At 37.3% G+C, this 20391-nt stretch overlaps 1 protein-coding gene across 3 annotated transcripts in view; it reads left to right on the forward strand.

The window, feature by feature from the left end:
* Positions 1–15266, forward strand: part of USP33 (ubiquitin specific peptidase 33) — a 68059-nt gene extending 52793 nt beyond the window's left edge. For all 3 annotated transcript variants that reach the window (XM_045291851.1, XM_045291852.1, XM_045291853.1), the window contains 7 exons: positions 1158–1284; positions 2138–2307; positions 4310–4391; positions 5195–5303; positions 11737–11839; positions 13520–13588; positions 14084–15266. In XM_045291851.1, coding sequence (XP_045147786.1) covers positions 1158–1284; positions 2138–2307; positions 4310–4391; positions 5195–5303; positions 11737–11839; positions 13520–13588; positions 14084–14241 — 818 coding nt within the window. In that variant the 3' untranslated portion in view covers positions 14242–15266. The remainder of the gene's footprint in view (positions 1–1157; positions 1285–2137; positions 2308–4309; positions 4392–5194; positions 5304–11736; positions 11840–13519; positions 13589–14083) is intronic.
* The last annotated feature ends 5125 nt before the right edge of the window (positions 15267–20391 follow it).

Here is a 20391-nt window from a genome sequence, read left to right on the forward strand (position 1 = left end):
AAAAACAAGACAGAGCAAAACCAAGCAACAGTGTACAACAAAACAGCAACAACAACAAACCATTGACAAAGAACAAATTAAACACAACAAGAAAGAAAAGCTTGTAGTTAGTTTAAGGATCGCTGGCCTTTACCGATTATAACAATCCACACATCCAGTCTGTCAAGGACATTTGTACTTATGTTGCCATCATCCTTTGCAAAACATTTTCTTTCTACTCTAACCCTTAGTATCAGAGCTCCACATTTTTTTTCTTCCCCAAGGCTCATACTCTCACGACCCCTTGATAAGTTTTAAATCATTATTTTCATATCTTACACAGTCCACTCTCTCCCTTCACCCATGTTTTTGTTCTTTGTCACCCTGGCGGTGGTGTGTTTGTGTGTGTGTTATATGTCAGTCATTGCAATCAGTTCCCCCTTTCTCCCTCACCTTCCCCCGAGTTATTAAACTTTTTGTGAATCAGGCAAAGGTTTTCATTCAACAATCCATGTACATTCTTTCATCTCATTCACTGTAATCCCCTCAATGTGCTGTTACTTACCCCACTTTTTCCGTGTTTTCTGTTTCTGTTTCTCCTTTGTCCCTAACCCTGAGGAACTTGGTTTATTTTGAAGTAAATGCTGCCCATGTGATCTCAAATGGTTGATTATTTGAAGATGTGTGTACCTTGCCAATGTTATTTTCCCCATTATAGACCTATTATTTGGCCGAAAATTGAACTGTGACAGTGAATCCAGTTCAGACTTAATAAGTGCCGAAGGACCATAGCCTCAGGCACCCCTCCAGTCTCTATTGACCACAAGCCTTGTCTTTTTTATAATTTTGAGTTTTGTTCCATTTTTCTCTTACTCTGTACACAGCCTTGTACTGTGGTCCCTATTAAGAGCAGTTGGTAGTGGTAGCCAGACAACACCTGCTTCTTTTGGTCTCTGTGGGGGAAACTGAGGATTGTTTTGCCCGTGACTTTACTGGACCGTTTCATCTATCTTTCAGTTTGCATCACTTTGTTCTCGTATGGATGAGACAGACCAATAGTTGCACCTCAGATAGCCACTTACCAGCTTTTAACGACTGTAGGTGCTATTATCTCAGGGGCTATGCCTGGCACTGTTAATTCTGTATTATGATCCTTTGTTTTCCTCTCTTTAATTCAGGTGGACACTACATAGCCTTTTGTCGAAACAATCTAAATAAACGCTGGTATGAATTTGATGATCAAAGTGTGACTGAAGTATCAGAATCCACTGTACAAAATGCAGAAGCTTATGTCCTTTTCTACAGGTAACGAGATAACTCTCAGAAGTAGGCTAGTTTTAAAATAAGGGTGAAAGAATATCTTACTTTAGGTTATTAGTGGTTTCTCATTGTCAAAATAGATTGCTGAACTAAGGCTGGGCATTGTTTTACTTTTATTATGTGAAGAAAATAAAGCACAAGATTATAAGCAGAATGATCTTTGTTAAGAAAATGTTAAATCATGTGAAAAATGTGGAACTAAAAAGGACACAGGAAGAAGAAAATGTTCTAAAATTGATTGTGTTGATTGTACAACTTTTCTTAATATGATTAAAGTATTGAATTGTATGATATGTGAATTATATGCTAATAAAACTTTAAAAAAAGAAAATGTTAAAACATTTAGTTGAAGGGCAAGGTTGTATATTTTATTTTAGGAAGATTGGTTTTAATACAAGAAAAGATTAGGGTATTAATAGTAATATATATAGTACTATCAATATTCTCTAAAATAGCTAATAAATGAAGAATTTCCATGTTACTGTACGATCTTAGATATTTTTCAGTATTTTCTTTAAAAAATATTGGCTACTGAAGCAGTAAAACTGATGAACTATTTAGCTTGATTGTATCAACAAACTGGCTGCGGCCTACTTCATATTCATGTGTGTATGTGAACCAGAGTTATGCTGTTATTAGTAGTTAAAACATTATATTACTTCTTAGGGGTGTATGATATTATTGGTAGGGATAAAAACATTTACTTCTCCTGAATTTTCCCGAAGACCCAATAAGGACAAAGTATCCATGTGTATGTTAAGTCTAAAAAAGAGGAAAAATCCATTGACTGTTTTCAATCCAGTAAAATGTCTATTTACCAAATCACTCCTCCAAACAGGAAAAGCAGTGAAGAGGCACACAAAGAGAGGCGAAGGATAGCAAACTTGTTGAACATAATGGAACCTAGCCTCCTTCAGTTTTATATTTCTCGACAATGGCTCAATAAATTTAAAACTTTCGCTGAACCTGGTCCTATTTCAAACAACGACTTCCTGTGTATTCATGGAGGTAAGAAATTCTGTAATGGAAAGTAGTTGTAAGCGTTTGTTGTTAAATAATGTGCATATTAGTAACGAGTCAAGAGTCTTTTTTATGGTTCCCATTTTTCCATTTACTTTTTCTGCAGGTCAGTTTCATTTATTTAATTCCATATGGGTTCAAATGTTGGCTTTTTCCTTCTGATTGTAGGCCTCCTCCTCTATAGCCTATTAATTAAGTATGTATTGAGTATCTGTCCCAAAGTATGCTAGTTTCCAAGGTTACAAAAGACTATGTCTGTTTTCAAAGCTCCAATTTCATGAGAGATGGGTATATAGCCAGCTACAATTCAGTGAGTTATGTTATTATACACCATTTTTCTCAACTGAAGGTTATTCCAGTGCCTGTTTTTGCCTATCACAGTGATTCTTCAACCTGTGGGTCACCACCCCTTTGGGGGTCATACAACCCTTTCACAGGGGTTGCCCGATTCATAACAGTAGCAAAATTACAGTTATGAAGTAGCAACGAAAATAATTTTATGGTTGGGGGGTCACCACAACATGAGGAACTGTATTAAATGTTTGTAGCATTAGGAAGGTTGAGAACCACTGGCCTATCATATGGTTCTTACAGTTTTGGTATAAATGAATAGTTAGTTCTTTTCCTAAGAGAGAAAATGTAGTTGGGATTTTATAAGACAACAAAAAGCTTCACATTCAGCAAATAAATATATAAAAGTATACTTCTATGTTTGGCTCTATTAATGTCAGCTATATTAATGTCTGACACAAATTACCTGGAGGACCAAACTTCATAGGGTAAGGCAAATTCCTCTATAGGTCTGAATCGCATAAACCCTTTATGGCAGTCTGTGCTTGTTTTTAAAAAGTTACTCGTATGATGGTAAGTCAAAAAATATTGCTTCTAGAAGTTCAGTTCATGCACGCATGGATTTATCACAAAAAGTATTTGAACATTTTTCCGTGATCAGTGGATGCCTGTGCAAGTGCTCTCAGTAATACACTGATTAGTGTCCTTCCACAAAAAGGTCCAAACAGCACCAATCTTCCAAGGGAGACTGCCGGGCCAGTTTCCGTCAAGGCAGAACAGTCAGCCCAGAAGGCTCGGGCACCTATTGAGGGAATCCAAAGGGCAATCTGGGTAGATTTTCCTCAAGGACACAAGGCAATTGTGGGGCTTATTATGAAGAAGTTTCAAGAAAATGGAAAACTGCAGTAGTGAGAATAAGACCAAGACAGTTATACCAAGGAATATTTTCCCCTCTTTACAGTGCACCTGTCACTCTTAAGAGTGTCCCAAGGGCTAACCTAAGAGAAATTTGCTCGGAAACCTTATCCCATTCATTTAAAAGACCTGATATTGCCCCTTCAAACTTCTTTTTGTTTCCCAAACTCAAAGACATTGAGAAAGGACATGATTTGAGTCCCTTATTGATGTCGAAACTGCTATTTTGACATTGTGTAAATAACAGAATGCAGGGATGATATTATAGGGATTTTGGTGTTGGTTTTTTTTGTCATTGTTTTTTTTTTGGTGTTGTTTTGTTTTGCTCCATCTTGTTTTTGTGCATATTATTATCTCTGCAGGTCTGTCTGATGGAGATAGGTTGAGAAACAAGAGCTTACTATTTTGATATTTGGGCGGTAATAATACCTTCTGACTTATTCTCATGTGTTTCATTTGTTCTGTTAGCTCAAAAGTTCTGTAACGAAAGGATTGTCTCTTATTGTTGATCCCCTAGTATAGAACTTAAATATGATTCGTTAAGTATAATCAAGATTTACATAAGTTATTGAAGATCTTGAAGTTAAATGTGCTCTGTAAGTATTTCAATATATGTGTTCATTTTTAGAAAACGTAGTCACCAAGAGATGTTGGGGGGGTGGGCGTGCAGGATCCTAACCAATGGTTGAAAAATGCTAGTGATTAAATAAGTTGTCCGAGAAATCAATTTCACTTTTGCAGGCAACATAAAGAATGAGAGAAACTTTTCTGAAACTTTTTTTAGGTGTTCCTCCAAGAAAAGCTAGTTATATTGAAGACTTGGTTTTGATGCTGCCTCAGAACATTTGGGATAACCTCTATAGCAGGTTTGTGTTTTAAACCAGACAATGGAGTATTTCATACAGTGATGGGAAATCACTTTGTGAAGAGTTACAAGAGGACTGGATATATTCTTGTTTCTTGTACTGTGTGCTACTTTTAGAGGTCTGAGTAGGGAGAATTTGCAGCTGGTATGACACTGGTCTACATAATGAATTCTTAATTTTGACAATTTGATTGTCTCAGACATTATACTGTGATATTACCTACATTATTTTAAAAGACTTTTGTTTATGCCTACCCGAATTTTGTATATTTATGTTATCTTAAAATGAAATATTATTTTCACTCTTATATCTTAGAAGTTTTAAAAAGTAAAACATTTTATACCATATTCCTCACTAATTATCTTTCCTGAGGTGATATTAAAAATATTTCATTCTGTGAATACCTTGTTTTTGAACAGTCAAGGAAGTAAGGCTCTATGTGATTTAATCTTGAATCTGAATACATATGTTGTTTGCTGGTTTTGAAAGCATTTATTTTATGTTGTTCTTTAACATATTTCAAAGTTGAACAAAGGTATAAGGGAAATTTGAAATGCAAACGACATATAGATCAAATGGTAAACCAGATATGTAGTTATTCATCCTTGTAAACATAAAATCAAAGCCTCATATCATTATTTGAGTTTTATGTTAGTTTAAGTCGGATTGACTGATGATTTTTCTGTGAGGATTTATGATTAACTGGGGATTTCACCACTGATCAGAAGTTAGAGACATTTCCTAGAATGTCAGCCTTCTTCGAAGTCATCATAATTCTAATTATTAAATTCTTCATGCTTTAGGTATGGAGGAGGACCAGCTGTCAACCATCTGTACATCTGTCACACTTGCCAAATTGAGGCAGAGAGAATTGAAAAAAGAAGGAAAGCAGAACTGGAAATTTTTATTCGGGTAAGGAATAGTGATGCTTTTAAAGTTATGTCAGTTAGCTAGGATAAAGATGAAGAACTGGCAATTAGTTGAACTATCACATGTTAAAGAAATGATTGGATAAAATAACAGTAATAGATTTTAAGTGTTCTGGGTCTGTATTAAGGAGCCCTGCTTGCCGAGGCTGGCCCCAATCCCAATTATGTGGACAGCGTCCCCTCCCTGCAGAAGAATTCACTTCAGAGGACAGCACTGAAGCTATAACTCAGGGAGAGGGATATGTGTGATCACAACACATGGGAGCAAATGGGGAGGAAGAGAGAGTGGAGCACATCCTGGCCTACCCAGCCCCGGGGATAATATTCCTGCTTAGAGCAACCGAAACACAGAGAGGACCATAGGGCCGGCCCCACTAAGAGACACGACTTCCTTCGCTGATCCATAGTGCTACAGGGGCAACACTGGAGACAAAGTGGGGAATTGCACCTGATCTGACTCCACCACACTGAGGGGAAGCACTAAGGGCATGCACCAGAACATCAAGGGGAGCAGAGCAACTAAGTCCGCAGGAATACCAAAAATACACTTTGGGGCCAGGGCATGGTAACCCATCAGACTCGACCAGAAAACACTCCTAAAGGTCAACAAACAGACCGTGAACTATTTATAGGGATTTTGGTGTTGGGTTTTTTTGTCATTGTTTTTTTTTGGTGTTGTTTTGTTTTGCTCCATCTTGTTTTTGTGCATATTATTATCTCTGCAGGTCTGTCTAGATAAGATAGGCAGGATAAACAAGCTGTAGGAGAAAACAACAGGACCTCCGTTTCCAGGAAGAGAGGAAGGTGGGGGAAAGGAAGTGGGTGTTAACAAACCTAGGGACAGAGGAACCACAAGTGATCTAAAATCTATGGCGAGGAGGGTGTAGGAGGCCTGGTAGGGCTTGATCAAGGGCAATGTAACTGAGAGGAATTACTGAAACCCAAATGAAGGCTGAACATGCCGGTGGGACAAGATGAAAGTAAAAGGAAATAGAGGAAAGAACTAGGAGGCAAAGGGCATTTCTAAATATAGGCATGTACATATGTAAATATATTTATGTATGACAATGGGGAAATAGATCTATATGCATATATTTATACGTTTAGTATTAAGGCAGCAGATGGACCCTGGACCTCTACTGAAGCACTCCCTCAATGCAATAATACTTTGTTCTATTAATCTGGTGTTCCATGATGCTTACCTTCCTGACATGATCACTGAAGACAAAATGGGTGCATAAGGAAATGTTGTGAAGAAAGTTGATGGTGCCCGGCTATCAAAAGATATAGCGTCTGGGGTCTTAAAGGCTTGAAGATAAACAAGTGGCTATCTAGCTGAGAAGCAACAAAGCCCACATGGAAGAAACACACCATCCTGTGTGATCATGAGGTGTCAATAGGATCAGGCATCAAAGAACAAAAAACCATATCATTGTGAATGAGGGGAGTGTGGAATGGAAACCCAAAGCCCATCTGTAGACAATTGGACGTCCCCTTTCAGCAGGGTTGCAGGAAGAGATGAGCCAGTCAGGGTGCAGTGTAGCACCAATGAAACATAAAAATTTTCTCTAGTTCTTTAGTGCCCCTCCCCCCCTCCAACCTCCGCTATCATGATACCAATTCTGCCTTACAAATCTGTCCAGATCAGAGGTTGTACAGAGCTTGTATTGAAGGATCAATAATGAGAGTAGCGATACCAGGAGTATAAGGGGAAGGTGGAGAAGAAAGGGGGAACCAATCACAATGATCTATATATAACTCCCTCCCTGGGGGATGGACAGACATTGGATGGGTGAGGGGAGACATTGGATAATATAAGACATGAAAATAATAATAATTTATAAATTATCAAGGGTTCGTGAGGGAGGGGAAAATGAAGAGCTGATACCAAGGGCTCAAGTAGAAAGCAAATGTTTTGAGAATGATGTTGGCAACAAATGTACGAATGTGCTTGACATAATGGATGTATGTATGGATTTTGATAAGAGTTGTACGAGCCCTCAACACAATGATATATATATAAAAAAGGAGCCCTGGTTGCGTAGTAGTTTCACAGTGGGCTGCTAATTGAAAGGTCAGCAATTCTGAGCCACCAGGTGTTCTGAGGGAGAAAGATGGAGCTTTCTATTGCACGCATCCTCAAACTACGCCCGCAGCCACATGTGGCCTGCCGAGGACATTTATCCGGCCTGCCGGGTGTTTTTGCCCCATTTGTTTTTTTACTTCAAAATAAGATATGTGCAGTGCGCATAGGAATTTGTTCATAGCTTTTTTTAAAACTATAGTTCGGCTTTCCAACAGGTCTGAGGGACAGTGAACTGCCCTCATGTTTAAAAAGTTTGAGAACCCCTGAGTTAGTCTCAGAAACTCACAGGAGCAGTTGTACCCTGTCAGATCACATTGCTATGAGTCATCATGACTGGATGGCACTGAATTTTGGTTTTGGAGGATCTGTGTCAAAAAGAGTTGTAGTGGTGCTGTCAGGTAAGTACTGGACCACTAACTTCAAGGTTGGCAGTTCCAACCCTCCTGTTGCTCTGCAGGAGACAGATGAAGCTTTACTCCCATAAAGATTTAGTCTTGGAAACCTTACAGACGGTCTCTGTGAGTCAGAATCGACCTGATGTCAGTGAGTGTAGTTTGGGTTTGGCTCTGTTAAGGCAGGTAACTCCAACTGTAGTAAGCAATAGAAAGTCTGGCCATAGAATCAATGGAAAAGCTTGACCAACTAGATTTTAGGAAGGGCAAGGATTAGAGCAATTCCTGCTATCTAGGTAGCGAAAATTAAATCTCGTCAACATACTACCATTAGTAGCACAGTTCCAACTATTTATTTAGTATCCAAATTTCCAGTGGAGAATCTAAAGTTTGAGTCAGCTGGCAGAAACATTATTATGGTGTTCTGAGAGAATATTGAGAGGATGTTTCATTCTGCAGGAGGAAATTGGGAGTCTTTTAGCTTAAAAAAAAAGAGAAAGATGCTGACCAAACTGAAAGCGATGACCAGTACTTTACCTCTTAAACATATGTTTTTTAAATGAATTGGGTGAACGTTTACAGAACCATTTTCTATTCACCAGTTCTTACATATTTTGTTTCATTTCATTGATTCTAATCCCTACAATGTACAGAGAATGAATATTAAGCTATTTGAGGAAACGATTCTTTTAATTGCATAAAACCCCTAGACATTAGCTGCCTGTTTGTGGTACTTTGATATGAATACCAGGAAATGTGATAGTTGCTGAACACTGTTGATCTGAGGACCCAAGTGGGTTAGTCTCAGGAAAATGCCCAGAAGGCACAGGCTTCTGCTTTGAAAGATAATAGCTTGCTTTCTACAACAATAAGTAATGGGCTCTCAAGAAGATTCTTGGAAGTGGCAAAATTCTATTTGTGCCATTGTGGATGCTTCAATCCTTCCTGCAGCTGCCACCAGCAGGGTACCTGCAAGATCCTGCCTTCAATGGCAGAAGCTGAGCTATGGAAACCACAAAACAGCAGAGGAGCAGAGCCAAGACTATGAATTGGCAAGGCAGAGCAGCAGCTGGGCTTCCTGGCCTATTGATGCAGGGGCCAAGGATCCACATGGCTTAGAGACTAAGGATTAGGGAAAGATGTGGCCATTGGCTGAGAAGAGGCTCTGTTTTCATATCCTGATTTGTGGTAATCTATTAATTTCCCTAATTAACCTCCATAAGCTTGAGTTTTGTCTTTGAGTTCTGTGTATCCATAGCAATGTATTGTTGGACCCAGAAGAAAAGTAGAATGGCGCAAGAACAGTTGGTATCAGGATAGGGTAAAGAAGGAGGTGGAGGCATATCTGAGCCCTCCATGTGGCATTTGGCCTTGGGCTTATGTGAAGTTGAACTCTCCTTGTCCCTTGTGTAGCCAGAGGATGTCACATGTAGCCTGGCCTCAACCATTTCCTTGCATTTCAAAATTCAATCATCTTGGATGATACAGATGGGCTCTATATTCAATGACAGTGTTATATGAGACACAGAAGAGGAGGTGGCCAAATGAAGTGGCTGGAGTAATACACTGACAATGAATATTGACCAGAAGTTAGAAGAAGAAAAGAGTGGGATTTCTCTTAAAAGGTTCTGAAGAGAGTGTAACCTTGCGTACACCGTGATTGGCACTTCTGGTCTCTAGATCTGTAGAGAAATACCTGTTTTCAGCCATCAACTTTGCGGTTATTTGTTGTAGCAAGTTTGGGAAGCTAATACAGTGCCCCAGGTCATCTCCTGGGTTCCAGATAAACCTTGTTCATGTTGTAGACAACAGTCACTTTCTTTAACCTTTATCATGAGGATCAATTACTCTACCAATACTATAAACCCCTCTTTGTCTATTGGTTCAGTAACATGAGAAACCCAAAATAATTTGAGAACAATCTCAATTTTCAGTTCACAGTAGATCATTTTAGAACTGAATGGAAGTGTTCTACACTGGACTACAGTTGTACAACCATTTAAGTTTATTGAAAATCATAGGATTGTATGCTAAAAATAGATTAATTACACTTTAATAAAGCTGGATTCTAAAAATAGTTTTTAATGGAAACTATAGTTAGTCTGTAATAAAGGGCTTTTTTTTGTTCAACTACCCACCTTTTTTAAATGAAGCAAGTGTATTAGTATAAAATTAGCACCAGTTGTGAGAATATGAGGGGACTTCAAAAAACCCCTCATGTACTTTTAGTGGACCAGAAACCAAGTGAAATATCTGGAAAAATGGAAAGCAGATTGGAGGGTCAGATTGAAGAAGGCCACAGTAAATGATGACACTGACATTAAGCTTGGATGAGACAGCTATCAGCAATGCTTTGTATATGCAACAAGCTTAAAGGTGTTTGCCTGGTCAGAGCAGTGACGTTTGACACTTGGGACACTTAAAGACAATATCAAAAGTTTAGAAAACTGTAAGTTAACAAATAAATAAATTGGATTATGTTAGGCACAATTTAAGGCACAGTTTGGGAAATCTTAATTCTTTTTCAGATATCACAAGAAAAGAATGAAGAATTCCCAAATTGCGCTTTAAAATAAGTTTGGTTAATCCTCAGGGAGGTGGATAAGGATATTGCATTTTTAAAAAGTGTCTTCCTAGTTTGACTAAATAGCAGAATAAACTTTGCTGGAGAGCTGTGCAGAAAAGTTTAAGGAAGGATTTCTCCTAAAGTGAAGCCCAAAGGATAAACAGAAAGCAGAAAAAAGTTTCAGCGTATTAGATACAGAAGCCAATGTTTGTATAATTGTATTTTAGAAGAGACAGAGGGAAGACTACTTTTAGAGCCATAGTTCAGAAAAGTTTATGAGATCTAGAGAAAAACCTGTGTCTTTAGATTAACATGGTGACTGTGCTTCAGGAAAATATCAAAGACCCCACACCTAGTTATATTGGGAAAACACTAATATCAAAGGTAGAGAATCATAATGCCATAATACCATGTGGCAGAGCAGTCTGACCTTTCTTAGTTCTCTGGGAGGAAGTTGTACAACACAGAACATTGTAATTTGAATCTATGCCCTTAGCTAAACCTACCTGCATTTCTTTATCAGCCATCAGAGACAGTCACAACATCTTTCATTTTTATCGTTGCTCTGTGGAAGCAGCTGCCTCCTATGTCCTTGTGCTCAGAGTTTGCTTTTATTAAACAGCAACCTTAAAAAGGATGTTAGTATTCTCCTGCACACATGTACAAACATCCTCACTTTGAGGGTTCATGTCCTATAGATTAAGTACATTATACTTCACAGGATATATATATATGCAGATTTTCCACCAACGGGATATTTGTATATCTCTGTAGAGGAATACTATGAAGCCATAAAGGAAATGTTCTTTATTATTAGGTAAAGTTATTAGATAGATATTAGAGATAAGGAAGTATCTCTAATATCTAATGTGAACAAAGGTAAGGTGTAAAGTATATATGTTTAAATAAAATCTACACATTAGATTTGTAGTAGTGTATACTTTTTACTGCTTTGAGGACTGCCTTGATTATCTTCAATTATGCAATTTTTGATGTCCTTTTGTGTATACATATTTAATGTCATTTAGAATTGCTTATTAGTTGGAAGCACCCCGTAAGCCCTCAAGATGGACTGACACAGTAGCTGTGTCAATGGGCTCAAGCGTAGGAACAATTGTGAGGATGTGCAGCACTAGACAGTCTTGTTCATAGGGTTGCTGTGGGTTGGAAATGACTAATAACAACTAATAACAACATAACACCTAATAACAACATAAACTGGTAATAAAATAACAACGCCGATGTGCATTTATTGTTCCATACCCTATAGCATGAAAAAATGATCTTACCAAATGCTGAATTAAAATGATGGTACTATAATGCTACAAAGCAAGTTCAAGGTATTAACTGATTTTTCCCCCTCTCACTGTAGCTCAACAGAGCTTTCCAAGAAGAGGACGCTCCAGCTACGTTTTACTGCATTAGCATGCAGTGGTTTAGAGAATGGGAAAGTTTTGTGAAGGGTAAAGATGGAGGTAAGTTGTTAACTGAAAAAGAAAATTCACCGCAATTTATTTATTCAACAGATATTTATTGAATATCTATATTTGCTTGGGATTGTATCAGTGAACAATGGAGAAAAGGATCTTTGCCTTTAGTGTGCCTACATTGTATTTTATATTCTGGATGTCTTTAATCTTTTAAACTTATTTTATGAATTACAACATATGGAAGAAATAAAGGAACCAAAATATTCGTCCTTAGTCTTAATATTAAAAAGTTAAACACCAATCTGACAATGGGAACTTGGCTGATAGTGTAACCAAAGTAATAGAATATGTGTTCTTTAAATTTGTATGATAATACTAAGTAATTTAAAAATAAGATGTTGATATATAAAAATGATTGCAACCCAGGGTGCTTAGGTTGAACACTCCTTGTATTAAAAAGAAAATCACAAATTTATATGCAAATATAAAGAGGCCACCATATTATTACTTTACCTATTTTTCTATAATGGTATTACAGCATTTTTTTATGTCTTTTCCCAGCTTTTGATAATCAGCATACACTGTGTTTTTGATCTCAAGGAAAATCGAATAAGGCTTTCCCACAGCTTTATTTAATTAGAAAATAATGCATTTTAACTTTTCATTGTACTTTCTATTTTAAGTTTACTTTCATCAAAAAACAATCTGAAAGAAACTTAAAATAGTATTTCTTTTTAAATAACAGAGGAATGAATCTTTTACAGCATTAAAACTACATTTTAACTTGTAACTTTCACATGGCTAGTTAAGGAATTCTCTCTATTATACTCTGGATGGTATTTGGAGATCCTCTTTCTTCACTTTTCCTAGAGCCCTGGTAAACCCAAAACCCAAACTTACTGCTTGTAAGTTGATTCTAAATCACAGTGAACCTACAGGACAGGGTACAATTGCTCATGTGGGTTTCCAAGACTGTAATTTTTTTATGGGAGCAGAAAGCCTCTTATTTCTCCTGCAGAACGGCTGGTAGTTTTGAACTGCTGACTTTGAAGTAAGCAGCCTATGGTGTAGCTACTATGGGGCTACAGGTCCTGGTAGAGTTAAAGCAGTGGTTCTCAATCTCCCTAATGCCATGACCCTTTAATACAGTTCCTCATGTTGTGGTGGCTCCTCAACCATAAAATTATTTTCATTGCTACTCTATAACTGTAATTTTACAACTGTTATGAATTGGGAGACTCCTGGGAAAGGATCGTTCAACTCCCAAACTGGTCGTGACCCACAGGTTAAGAACGGCTGAGTTTAAGGCTTCGCTGAGTTAAATGCTTTGCTGTTAACCAAGAGGTCGTTGGTTTGCACTCACCAGCCATTCCTCAAGAGAAAGATGTGGCAGGCTACTTCTATAATCCCAAGCTAATGACCTAGGGGACGGTATGGGGCAGTTCTCTCCTATCCTAGAGGGTCGCTATGAGTTACGGAATTAACTTGATAGCAACGAATGTGACTTTTAAGACCCAAACAGGGAGAAGCTTTGAGAGAGGATAGTTGTTTCTTCAGAAACAGCTAATAATATACTATAGATATACTATAATAATCTGGCTTAAATAATGAACAGATATGATTTTCTAGTGCCCTAAATTATCCCAGGTACAAATAATACAATTGATTTTTTTCATTTATTGGAAAAGTATGCTTTTTGATAATTTATGCTAACTTTTTTCTTAGATCCTCCAGGTCCTATTGATAACACTAAAATTGCAGTCACTAAATGTGGTAATGTGATGCTCAGGCAAGGTAAGTTTGACCACAAGTCTTTACTTGTTACTGACTTTTCACTTATTGTTAAGAATGTATCATCAGTAACCATCAATGGCATTTAAAAAATAAAACTTTGTTATTGTGAATTAGGAAGTGGTTTACAAATCAGATAATCATTTTTTAATTCAACTATTTACCAAACTTCCCAATGGCTTGTCTCTGTTATTTTATTGCCCAGTTTAAAAGTGTTATTCACATGAAGTAAGACAAATAGTGGAAAGCAGCCAGTGTTTAACTTTTATTTCAGAAAATGTCTTAAGGTTGTCGTTAGTAAAAAGTTATCTATACCTTTTAACACAGATCACACAATTGGAGTTTCTAACAATCTTGGCTGGTAGTGAGATTTCAAAAGTTCTTAATTATCCCGAGAAGATTCATACTGGGGTAGATTATGAAAACTTTTTTGCCAGTCTTTAAGCAATATGAAATAGGTTTGTAAACATTATTTTTTTTATATACACATAATTTTAGGAGCAGATTCTGGTCAAATTTCTGAAGAAACATGGAATTTTTTACAGTTCATATATGGTGGAGGGCCTGAAGTTATCCTACGACCTCCTGTTGTTCATGTCGACCCTGATGTACTACAAGCAGAAGAAAAAATTGAAGTAGAAACTCGGTCATTGTAATTTTGAGGGTGTAGAGAGTTCGATGAGAGATCATTTTCACTCCCCCTGCCATATACACATGGAAAAACATTCCACAAAGCATGTTTGTTTTCTTGATTTTTAATCTTTTATCCCTTTTATTCTTACTGGGCATTATGGAAGAATGTTTTGAACTGTATAATATGCTGCTGGCTGGTATATTTAATGCTAAATAATTTAACAAAGTCTCTGTAATATTTTTGAAAGATATGGGATAATTGTGATCAATTGGTAATCATTAAGTTATCTTTGATTTTTGTACTACATGCAAATATAATTTATAGGATACTATGTAGTGTTGTAAATACTTTTACTTTTAAAACATTTCAATATCCTAACCCATAATTCTGACCAATCTTTTCAGTTCTCCAAAAACTTAATTTAATTGTATAGATTTGACAAGCCTTCATATAATAGTCTATTTTAAATTGAGAGTACTAGTCAAAAAATTGTTAATTTCCTAAAGCTCAGGAAATGTTAGCTTGTTACTTCTTTTTGCACTGTACCACATTGACTAGTATATTAAGATTTACAAAGTGTCTTTTGAATGTATTAAGGATGTAATTAGTTTGGGTGGAATTTGTGTGATCAGATATTAGTAACTTATTGCCTCTAATACTGTAAAATGTTAAAACTTCAATTCTTATAACCCTGAATAATATTAAGTCAGTAATTAGGACATTTAAAGAGTTAGTTTTAGGGCCCTTTTTATTTTGAGAGCATGAAGTATGGAATGTATCAATTAGATTGTTGACAAAGCTGAAGCTAATTGCAAAATGATTTTTTAATGACATGCATAAAATCTTTTTGAATAATGTAATATGCACTGCTCCTTGGCTTTATTATGTGATGTCAAAAGTTTAACTTATTCAAAGTACAAAATCATACTGAATTACTATGTGGATGTTGAATAGCATTCATGATGGCTTTGTTTTGGTTTGGTGCAGCTGCCACCAGCTAAAGCAATGTTGTTCAGATTAGCTCAATAAAAATAATTTTAAAACGTAGAACTTGGGTGTTGAATTTATTTGACAGACACTAAAGGTGAAAGGGTATAAAGTGCTAATATTTTTTCCATTACTTACTTAATCATTAGAAAAAAATCATATATAAGTTTTGTGCCTAATGAAATGAACCTATTCACCACTTATTTGAGATCTACTGAAATTTAAATTTTGTTTTCTTCTTCCTCATCAAGGATGGAATGGTTTTTGACCTGCCTCTGCGCATCCAGAATTTGGTTTAAATGCCTGGTATTCAGTAGTTAATCAAAGAGATTGGTTTAATAGTGCTTGCCGTTTGTTGGGTCTTACTAGGAAGAAGTTTTAAGAAACTTGAAAACAGTGCTGGCAAGAGAAAGGCAAGGAAATTTGTGCTGAGGATTTTACATATCAGAAGGTAAGTAAAAAAGTATTGCTACCAAATCTTAGAAATCTTCAATAAACAAAAGTCTCAAAATGTGCAGCAATTTTTTTCTTGCTGTATCCTTCACTGCCGAAGGTGAGGTTTCCATCCCTAACAAGATTTCTATGTCCTTCAATTTACACGAGGTCACAAAGGCAGTTTTGGCATTCCTCAAGGGACTGAAATTGTATTCTTTTTCAGTGTTTTTGCACTTTGAAAACAAAAAGAAATCATACGGGATAAGACAGGACTCTAGGGTGGGTCAGGTTAGGTTCCCCAACAAAATTCTTGTAGGACAGTTCTGCTACCCTTGAAGAATAGGTAAGTGCTTTATCATGATGGAAAAGTATGCCTTGATACAACTTTCCTGGCCGTTTTCTCACCAGTGGAGGTTTCCATTTCCTTTGCAACATTACAAATCCCTTTGTTCTTTGAGAAAATCTATCAAGAGGACCATTTTGAAATTCCCCAAACAGCCACCATAACCTTAAGAGTTTATTTACCTCCCTGTCTTGAATTGAACGGGTTCCGCATATCCCATGAGAAACTACTGTTTTTATTGGACCTTTTTTTGAAGGCACTCTAAGGACATTAACAAGTATGACGGAGAGAACTTGTCTGCGGTCATTCCACTAATCACGATGACTTGTTTAAAATGACTTTGTTTAGAATAAACCTATGTATGTAAAACTAGTACCCTAGTAGAAATACTTTTTGATATTCCTTCCTATTAGATCATACAGTATTGACCATTTACAACCAACTTGTTTGCTCAGTATCGTGGTTAACTCACGCTGTAGCATGAGTCAGTACTTTATAGCACAGTAATAGTTCATTGAAGGTATACAACATGTACCAAACACTTTCTTTATTCATTCACACATTGATACACATTTTGGTGGTTTTCATCTTTTGGCTGCAGTGAAAAGTATAGTTATAAGCACTGGAAAATGAGTTGTAAAAGTAGTACAACCATTAATATATTCATTTATCAGGAACTATCATTAAGCTACTTCACAGTTTTAAAAGTAGTTTATGAGAGGGTAGGATTTTGGAACCATGTGTAACCCACTGAGTTTATGGAAAGATGAAAAGATATATACATTTAACATACATTTACATGGAAATCATAAAATATTTGATCAGTTCTCAGTGCTTGGTGACATCTTTAGTGATTGTCAGTTCCCTACTTCAGTATACTGTCATAGAGTGGGTTGTCAAGAGAAGCAAAATGAATGAAGTTGTGTGTGTGTGTGTATAAATTTTTATCAATAAAATGGCTCACCAGTTGTAGAAATGGACAAGTCCGTGTCCAGGTAGGTTCCAAATCTGTGGGTCAGACGGAGCCATCTGACTCAAGTAGTTGTGGGGGCTGACGAACCCAAGATGGCTTAGAAGACAATGAATGGGCTGGTTGGTGGCTGCACAGGCAAGTAATACAAGGTCATCGAGTCAGCATTCTATTTCTCTGCTGTGTTAGAACAGTCCATTGCTAGGCCATACAGGACGCAGACAATACTAATGGTTATGGGGGTGCGTTAGGGAAGCTAACAGGTTACAAGTCAGGATTGGAAATGTTAGGGATAGTTCTTTTGTCTGCAGCAGTGCCTCTTTTCAGCCAAGCCAGGAGCACACTCCTGCCTGGCACTTGGCCTCTGAGCAACAATCTCTTGGTCTCTGCCCTGCTCAGGCAAGTGTTACAAATCTCTTGGTGCTGACAAATGCCCAGTGGGTACCTAATTGCAAGCCAGCTTCTTGCCCAAAGGCACTGCATTACTAATTTAGTGTACGTCCCTGCTCTATCTCATGCAGCTCTTTCTCTGTGCAGTAACCTTGGACATGCTTCCTTCGTGGCTCTTTTTACTTCTAGTCATAGGATTCTCTCTTCCTACATCTGAGGTGGATGCCCAGTGGAATGGGAAAACTTTACAGTTCCTTCATTTTAGTTTACCTTAGTTCATGCTTCCACTCAGTCACTTGGTGGGAGTATCAAATGGATAGAAGAGCATTAGCAAGTAGTTTCACTTCATGTACTCAAGGACCACAGGTCAAGTATTGTAATGAATTCTCATCTTTTGCTACCCTGCTTTGAACCCCAGGAGACTAATATCTATGGAGCACACCGACCAGATTCCTTTGATCTCTGGTTAGAGGGTGCTAGATCTGTCTATGAAGGGAAATCAGATTTATCCCTTGGGTTCTGTGCTAAGTAGGGATGTCAATGACTGCATTTTACAATTTAAGGTTCTATGGGTTGGTTTCTCTTCCACAGCTAGCTTTCACCTGGTTCCAGTCAACACATTCTCTTCTGACCGTAGCAGACGTCCTCAAGCTATGGCCTGCGGGCCACATGCAGCCCGCCGAGGACATTTATTCGGCCCGCTGTTGTTTTTACCCCGTTTTATTTTTTTACTTCAAAATAAGATAGGTGCAGTGTGCATAGGAATTTGTTCATAGTTTTTTTTTAAAACTATAGTTTGGTCCTCCAACGGGTCTGAGGGACAGTGAACTGGCCCCATTTAAAAAGTTTGAGGACCCTTGGTTCAAGGACTATCAGTGGTAAAGGTTTCACACTTAAAATCTTTAATAGATGCTGCTATCTTTTGTTGATTCCCTTACTCCTGCTCATGTCTTTGTAAAAATTCATACCAGCTCAAACCAGTCTTATATTTACTTTAAAAGCATTTGGGTATAGATTTAAATGCTAAAATTTTGGGACTCTGCATTTTGGTTCTCATTTAGGAGTTCACTATCCATTTATATCTTTGTTAGAATAAACCTCAGTCTCTTTCTTGAGAATCTTGACCTTGCTCATAGGTACACCTTAGTCCTATTTCCATCTAAAGTTAGCAGGAGATAACTACTTGCATTAGTGTGGAGAGTCAATTTCAGAATAAACAGCTTTGTTGCCTCTTCAGTGGCCAAATAGGAAAACTCTGTTCCTACTAGTTATCAGGAGTATAACCTCCAGGTAGGTGAATGAAGAAATGATCAACTGGTGAAGTGTAATTTCATACTTTTAAAAAAATTTACAGATATTTCTGAAATGTAGTCATTTACTTAATACAGACCTACTAGCCATGATTCTTTTTGTGATATATGTAAATTCTAGCCTTTTTGTCTGTGGCTGTAACCACATTTTGGAGTGGGTTCTGCTATGTCCACAGATAGCATTAAGGTGGGATGTGTTCTGAGTCTCCACTTTACTCCATGGTGTGACTTTGTTTCCCTGGCAGTATGATCTGCTGAAAGACAACACAACACATCATTCATTATCAAAGCCTTCCCATTAATGACCTCTGATGATCATTGGTAGAAACAAGATGACCTGTTTTGATTTTCCGAAGTTTTTGGTACTTGCTTTGGACTCTTCATTTGGCTTGTCTCTGCCTGACCTCCAGCTCTTGGAATTTGAGTTGCTGTCTAGCTGGTATTTCACCAGCTTCTGGAGTCTTGTGGATGAAGGGGATCTGATAGATGTCTGAACTTTAGACCTGGGACTTTAATAGCACCCACAACCATGTGAGCATTTTCCTTAAAGCTTTGTAAGCTTTGTGAGATGCGGCAGAATTACAAGACCTAGGGGCATGAGGGAGGGAATATACTAAGGGAGGAGTGCTTTTTAATCGCAGGGAAATTGGAGCAAGATAACATCGTAGAAGTTGATATTTGGGACATCCTTAGTTCCCACCACATTGGGAGTAGTCTGGTAGTAATTTTTCTAAAAGTAATTACCACCACTATTTCCTTTTGCATAGTCAGACCAAGAGGTTCATACCTGGACTATGCTTGTTACCTCTTCCAAGCTTAAAGAATTGCCTTTACCCTACAGTGAAAAATGTTTTTACAAGTGAGTTTTGGAAAGTTGATTTTTGAATTTACTCTAAGGATATTGTGGACGATACAGTTCATTGTATTACATGATCTCATTGTCATGAGAAGCCATGAGAGGAATTTATTTTTGTACTTAGTACTGGGAATAGTAATTGTTCTGGGCAACTAATTTGTTTTTGTCCTATGGATACAACTGATGTTGCTTTTTCGTTGTTAGAACATTTTCCAGAAAGCTTAAGGCAGAAATTTTCAGTCCTTTAGAAAGTGTTTTTGTGCCTTATTTTCCTTTTGCCTTTACTTAACCATTTTTATTGTTTCAAATTCTATTTTGCCTGTTGTACTAGTTTCCCAAGGCTTCCCTAACAAGCTGGGGAGCTTATCACAGTAACAGAAATCTATCATTTCACATTTGGTTGTGGAGGCTAGGATACTGAGATCAGGGTCTGTCATATTCTGAGAGCTTTGAGGAAAATGTTTTCTTTTTAATTTATTTAAAATCATTTTTTGGGGGGCTCGTACATCTCTTACTACAATCCATACATCCATCCATTGTGTCAAGCACATTTGTACATATGTTGCCTTCATTTTCTTTCTACTTGAACCCTTGGTATCAGTTTATTTTACCCCATACCCCAGCCTCCCTCCCTCATGAACCCTTGATAATTTATAGATTTTTTTTTTCCAATGGAAAAATCTGTACCATGCCTCTCTGCTGCCTTCTGGTGATGGCTGGCAATCCATGGTGTTTCTTGCTCTGTTGACATATTTTAATATGACCCTTTCCCCTGTGTCTGCGCTCCTCTTTTATAAGGACACACTTAGGAAAGCATTAGTACCTACCCTACTGATGTATGACCTCATGTTAACTGATACCATCTTCAAAGACCCTATTTC

Source organism: Echinops telfairi, unplaced genomic scaffold (genome assembly GCF_000313985.2).
Source record: "Echinops telfairi isolate 266 unplaced genomic scaffold, ASM31398v2 ScPeMD7_443;HRSCAF=831, whole genome shotgun sequence".
NCBI lineage: Eukaryota > Metazoa > Chordata > Mammalia > Afrosoricida > Tenrecidae > Echinops > Echinops telfairi.